Source organism: Mytilus trossulus, unplaced genomic scaffold, assembly GCF_036588685.1.
Source record: "Mytilus trossulus isolate FHL-02 unplaced genomic scaffold, PNRI_Mtr1.1.1.hap1 h1tg001079l__unscaffolded, whole genome shotgun sequence".
NCBI classification, from domain to species: domain Eukaryota; kingdom Metazoa; phylum Mollusca; class Bivalvia; order Mytilida; family Mytilidae; genus Mytilus; species Mytilus trossulus.
The window spans coordinates 25,128-31,967 of NW_026963633.1; the positions used below are offsets into that span (position 1 = coordinate 25,128).

A 6,840-nucleotide genomic window follows, 5' to 3' on the forward strand; every position below is an offset into this window, starting at 1 on the left:
TCAATTCGTCATTTTGACATGCATTTTTACTTATTTCTCCGTTAATATAGAACAGTTGTAGAAAATATTGCATATCACAATAGAAAATAGTTGTATATGTATATATATTCTTTGATATCATGAAAAAAAATAAGAAAATAAGGAGAAATCTATCTTTCTTCTGTCTATTGATGTTCCGTCATTGTGCCCGATGTTAGATACCATCGAGTCCGAACAAATTTTGTCGGTGTGGTTTAGACACGGTGTAAATGTAAACATAGTCATATTTTTAAACTTACAGTTGGCGTAATTCTGAATTCTTGTAAATCCTAAAGATTTTTTTAACTCAAGCAAAACTATTTACCGTAGTCGTATTTTGGAAAAATCTGTGAAAAATTATTGACCCTCTTCTAATTTATACTTGATTTGGCTATTTAACTTTTTTCTATTCGAGCATCACTGAGAGTCTTATGAAGATGTAACCCGCGTCTGGCATGCAAGATCTTAGGCCTAATACTTTTTTGATAATCTTTTTTTTTTTTTTCTTTTTTTATCTTTTTCGTCCCATTATCAAAGTTTTGTACCTTAATCTCTTTCTTTCTTTTTTTGGTCGAAATTATAGTTTTTTAAGAGGTTCTCAAACAAAAGTAATGACATAATCTGTTTTTGTAAAAAAAAAAAAAAAGGTATCCACAATATTCTAGTTTATTTGTTAAAAGAGAGACCAATGATGACAAAGAAACATTCACTCTCAATTAAATCGAAAGCGAGTCGGAGAGCATTGGAAAACTACGAAACGACGACAAGATAAACAGCGGTCCATCAAGGGAAACCAATCCCACAAAAAAAACGCGGTGCTCTCAGGTGCTCCTGAACAGGGATAAATGAAAAAAATCAGACTTCTAGTACAAATGTATGTACACAATACATACTGCTTATAGTTGTAATTATAACATAGTTTACCTACCATCTTTAAATAAATTGGTATTTGTATGTTGTAGATAAAAAACACATCTGTGAACAGACTGTAACACTTAGTTATGTCCAGTAAAGAGGCTACTGCAGACAAAGAGTTTCACCGAAAAAGTTCTTGTCTACGTCAAATGAAAAATCTTACTGGTAAACAACCTTACAAATGTGATGAATGTTGTAAAGAATTTAGTAGCAAAGGCAATTATAATATACACAAGAAAATCCATACTGGCGAAAAACCTACAAATGTGATATTTGTGGAAAAGGATTTGTCCAAAACAGTAACTGTAAAGTTCACAAGAAAATCCATACTGGCGAAACACCTTACAAATGTGATAAATGTGGAAAAGTATTTGGTCATAAAGGCAATTATAATATACACAAGAAAATCCATACTGGTGGAAAACCTTACAAATGTGATATTTGTGGAAAGGAATTTTGCCAAAAAAATATTTATCAAATTCACATGAGAACACATGCTAGCGAAAAACCTTACAAATGTGATGTATGTGATAAGGAATTTGGTCAGAAAGGCAACTATAATGAACACATGAGAATTCATACTGGGGCAAAAACATTTTAAATGTGTTTTTTGTGATCAAGAGTTTCACCGAGAAAGCGCCTGTCGAATTCACATGAGAAAGCATACTGGTGAACAACCTTACAGATGTGATGTTTGTGGAAAACAGTTTCGCAGAAAAAGTAATTGTCTAACTCACATGAGAACACATACTGGCGAAAAACCTTACAAATGTGATATTTGTGAAAAAAAGTTTTGCAAAAAAGATAATTGTCTAATTCACATGAGAACACATACTGGTGAAAAACCTTACAAATGTGATGAATGTGGTAAAGAATTTAGTACCAAGAGCAACTATAATGTACACATGCAAAAACATACTGGCGAAAAACCTTACGCATGTTATATTTGTGGAAAAGAATTTGGCCAAAGCAGTTCTTGTCGTACACACATGATAACACATACTGGCGAAAAACATTACAGATGTGATGTATGTGGTAAAGCATTTGGTCACAAAAGCAATCGTAATAAACACATGAAAATCCATACTTGGAAAGATAAGATGTGATATTTTGAAAAAGAGTTGGCAGAATCAGTAATTGTCTGAGACATACAAAAACATATACTGATAAAAGAAGACCTAAAGTGTGACGTATGGGTACAAGCTTTAGTTCCGACGGTTATTATCGTAAAGACATTATAACCCATACTTGTGATGAATAATTGCATGCACATTTACCTGTATCGGTAAATAATTTAGTGAAAAAAGTCACTTTTATAGGCACACGAGAATTCATGAAATTTACAAAAGTGGTGTACATGTATGAAGACAGATTTTGTACCTTTCCAGATAAATATTGCCAAATGGCTTCGAATGGGATTCCGTCTTTGGGAACGATTCACAATGCGGGGTACTAGCTCTTTATTCACACACAAGTCGGCAGTTCAATACAGTAAACATAAACAAATTGGTAAAGTCCAAATTCATTTAATAAAGTCCAAATATAAAGTATCAGTGTTACAACTTAGTTAATTTAAACCAAAAACAATGTATATGATTGCGATGGAAAATCCGAACGCAGTTCATGTGCTCTCGTTGGCATATCCAAACGGAGTCCTTATATACAAATTTATCTTTCTTTAAATACCAAATAGAAGTTGCTATTGCAACACAGTTTGTAATGGTCATTTCGTCAACAGAAATTAGATAACAGATTGATTACGTTTATCAAAGAGAGTTACGATAGGTGATCAATCTATCGGTAAATTATTTGATATGACCGTATAAAAGTTGCATAACGAACTTGTAAGATGTTTGGATTAGCTTACAGTTTAAAAGGTTATTGACAAATAGAAATTTATAATCTTACATGTTTCAGATGTAAACAAATATTTCGGACATGTAAATTCATAGCGACTTTCTAGATCATTCTTAGTATTGAATACATTAAATATGCATGCTGTAAACGAAATGTACATAATAGAAATCAATATAGTTAGACAGTTTGAAATATAAAATTGACGGTACCAAAATAATGTGTGACACATGTGTTGAGTGAAGGATTAAGTGACAATAGATACACGAGAAATCATGAATGTTATGATCTTTACAAGTGTGGTATGCGAAAATTCATACATGTGATGACCTTCCGATAACGTTCATATAACACTGGTACTCAATTTTGGTAGGAGTATGTCCTTCGGATACATTCATTTAACACTGATACTAAGTTTTTGTAGGAGTATGTCCTTCCGATAATATTCATATAACACTAGTACAAAGTTTTTGTATGAAATGTCCTTCCGATAACGTTCATATAACTCTGGTACTCAATTTTTGTGGGAATATGTTCTTCCAAAACATTCATTTACTAAGTTTTTGTAGGAGTACGTCCTTCCGATAACGTTCATATAACACTGGTACTAAGTTTTTGTATTAGTATGTCCTTCCGATAACGTTCTAAAAAGACTTGAACTTACTTATTCTTGGGCTAGACCCAAACAAAACGTACATATAGCACTTTTACTGCCTACTAGAGGTATATGGTAGTATCATATGGTTTTTTTTTAAATTATTGATGCCGTGGGATAGTGATTTTTAGCTTTAAATGTAAACCATGTCCGGTTTTAACTTGTATTTACAGCAAAGATAGCCAGTTTTGTGTTCTGTAATATACTGTAACAGTTTAATTTTACATGTCCGGTAGCATCGTTACTTCTCAAAACATCTTCCGAACAATATCTGGACATCGGTGTCCGTGGGCATGTACAATGCCAAACCACACATGAACTTTCTTTAGTCTTCGTAGATCTATTCCAACTTCAAGTCTTTTTGAGTCTACGACAAGCAGAACATGATATTTTATACCATTGAATGTTGAAGCCATAGTCTTGAAGATCGATTACTTGATTGGTGTTCCGTTAACGTAGCCGCAGAACAAAAACGCGAGAGCTACTTTTGAATATTTTTCTACAATTTTAAGTAGTTTTTCCCACTCACAAACACAATAATATTTTCAACATTTATTAAAATATTTGAGCTTACATTTAGTATAAAACGATCGTGTTTACAATTCAATAAATTATATCTGTCAAAATTTTATTTTTTTTAACTGAAATGTTTCAAGTGTCCAAACTAAATTTCCCCTGGGACATTTCCGTACATCATATTCTTTTCAAAATATCTATGCAAATTTAAAATGGAGTAAACCAATACTGAAATATATCACGTCATATTTCTGATCATAAGATATTATTCAGAAGTAAATTTTGTAAAAAAAAAATTCACTTTTTCCGTATTTTACTTATCAATGGACTTAGTTTTTAATTGTTCGAGTTTTATGTTTCGAGTTTGTTACATGGGACAACGCTAAGTAAACGTGTTTTCTGATAATCTGTGTCTTCCGAAGCCTAATAATATTATATTTTTATTCTCTCTCTATAATAATGAGAAAATTTACGTAGCAATCTTTCTTTTCATATATAATTTGAAATATTAATTTCAGCATTTCTTAAAAAATTTCCCCGTCAATTAGTTAGTTAGCGCTATTTTCGTGGTAGTAGCAATATCTAACGCATGCGTCCTAACATTTTTTTTCTCTAGAGCATATAATCATATATATTATAATAACCCAAATAAGCTTTCATACTATCCACGAGTACATTTTACCAATGTATATGGAATTTTTTAATTTAAAAGTATTGTAGATTTCATAAAATGCATTTACGTTACTTGGTTTTTTTTCATAAACAAATATATGTATATTGTCGAGTTTTTATATTGTTTTGTGAAAATATATACATATACATTTTTATTTCGTCAACGTTAGAGTAAAGCTTTCATTCATATTATATTAAATTGTATGTTGACTCTTACCTGCATATATATAGTTTTGCTTGTTTCCCATCGTTACCGAGGATTTTCAAAGAAGTATACAATTGGAAAATGGCCTGCAACATGAACAGTAATTTGGATATAACTGTTTGCTTAAACTTTTTTTGATAGATTGATATTTGCTAGACGTCCAGTGGCAAATATGCCATGTATATTCATGTAATCCCTCAAACAAAAAAAAAGCCATTATCACTGATGAACAATTAAGTATCGTGACATTTTTGTTTAGGGGACGGCTGAATCACACCGCAGATGCACGATTTCTTGCTGCATTGAAGACCCATTGGTGGACCTTCGGCTGTTATGTGCTCTTTGGTTGGGTTGTCTCTTTGACAAATTCCCCATTTCCATTCTCATTTTATGGTATGTCGGAATTATATTTATAAAGCATGTATATGAACTTGAACATTTGTAGTTGACCGAATGCAAAATAAATAATTTATACCGCAGTCACATTATTATAAACCACGATCGCACTACGATCTGTGAAAAAATGCAAATTTTGACGATCGTATATAGCGCGATCGTGTAGATAGTAGTAAGGGCGCATCACGGTCGTGATGAGGTTTTCAAGATCGCGATGAGCTCTAATTGGCCAACACTATGGATGAAACGATATTAATTAAAAGATTTATATAGAAAAAGGAGGGGGTTCCAACCCTCGGAAAATCAGCCCGTGTTCCGTGTTTTATTGCAGCCTATGTCTTTTGGCCTCTAGTTCCCCGTAAGAAGAATGTTGAGGACATATTTTTTTGTATAAAAATTGATTCCCCAACGTAAGCTGTTTCCTCTTTGGGAAATGACAGAAAAACTGCATGACAGTATTATGCATGTTATTACTTTGTTTGGATAAAGAAAATACATTCACATACACTGGTTATGATATAGATATGTAGGAAGATATGGTATGAGTGCCAATGAGACAACTCTCCACCCAAATCACAATTTTTAAAAGAAAACAGTTATAGGTTAAGGTACGGTCTTCAACACGGAGCCTAGGCTCACACCGAACAGCAAGCTATAAAGGACTCCAAAAATTACTAGTGTGAAACCATTCAAACGGGAATAATAAATAAATAATAAATCGTGACAATATTTATAGAGCGCATTATATAATAACAAAAATTACTCTAAGCGCTTCACATTTAAAAATATATAAAATACAAAAAAAATACATAAAACATAGATTACAAAGCACTATCTTAAAAGAAGCAAACAAGCATATAAAAATTTATAATTTTTTTTTAAAAAAGAAACGAAAAATGCATGTACCCTAAAATATATACAAAACTGTCTAAAACTAATGCAGTCAAATAAAAGTATATATAAAATCTACAAGAAATCCTTAAAAGCAGTCCGAAATAAATGAGTCTTGAGTTGCTTTTTAAAAACAACTAAAGAATTTACACTCCGTAAAGACGATGGCAAATTGTTCCAGAGTGTAGGCGCAGCCTTGTCAAAACGCCTCTCACCGTAGCTTTTCGTTCGAACGTCATTTGGAGGATGTAGGAGCATACTATTTTCCGACCTGAGGGATTTACTTGGCTTGTATGGCGTAATTAAATTTTGAAGGTAACTAGGAGCTTTGCCATGCTGTGCGTTGTACACATATAAAAGAAGTTTATATTGGCAACGGTAATGTATGGGTAGCCAGTGTAACGATATTAAAACAGGCGTAATTGAGTCAAATTTCCTTTTTCGTGTTATCAAACGTGCTGCTGTGTTTTGGATCGCTGCAATTTACTGATAATTTTTGGTGTAAGTACCGTACAACAATGCATTGCCATAGTCCAGCCTTGATGTAACTAGGGAGCACACTAGTGTTTTACAGGCTTCAACTGAAATTAAAGATCGAATTCGACCAATATTCCGAATTTTGTAAAAACAAGCCTTGGTGATCGCACTTGCTTGAGTTCCATACTGATGGTTTTATCAAAGTACATTCCCAGATTTTTCAACACAAGAAACGTCGCTT

At 32.6% G+C, this 6,840-nt stretch overlaps 1 protein-coding gene across 1 annotated transcript; it reads left to right on the forward strand.

Annotated features, from left to right (window-relative positions):
• Nucleotides 1-1,189: 1,189 nt before the first annotated feature.
• LOC134703498 (zinc finger protein 235-like) lies at nt 1,190-2,614 on the forward strand (the record flags this gene model as incomplete). Its single annotated transcript, XM_063563500.1, has 2 exons — nt 1,190-1,519; nt 1,557-2,614. Coding segments are annotated over 2 exons (813 nt in total), but the record flags the coding sequence as incomplete, so codon positions are not given.
• Nucleotides 2,615-6,840: the final 4,226 nt, after the last annotated feature.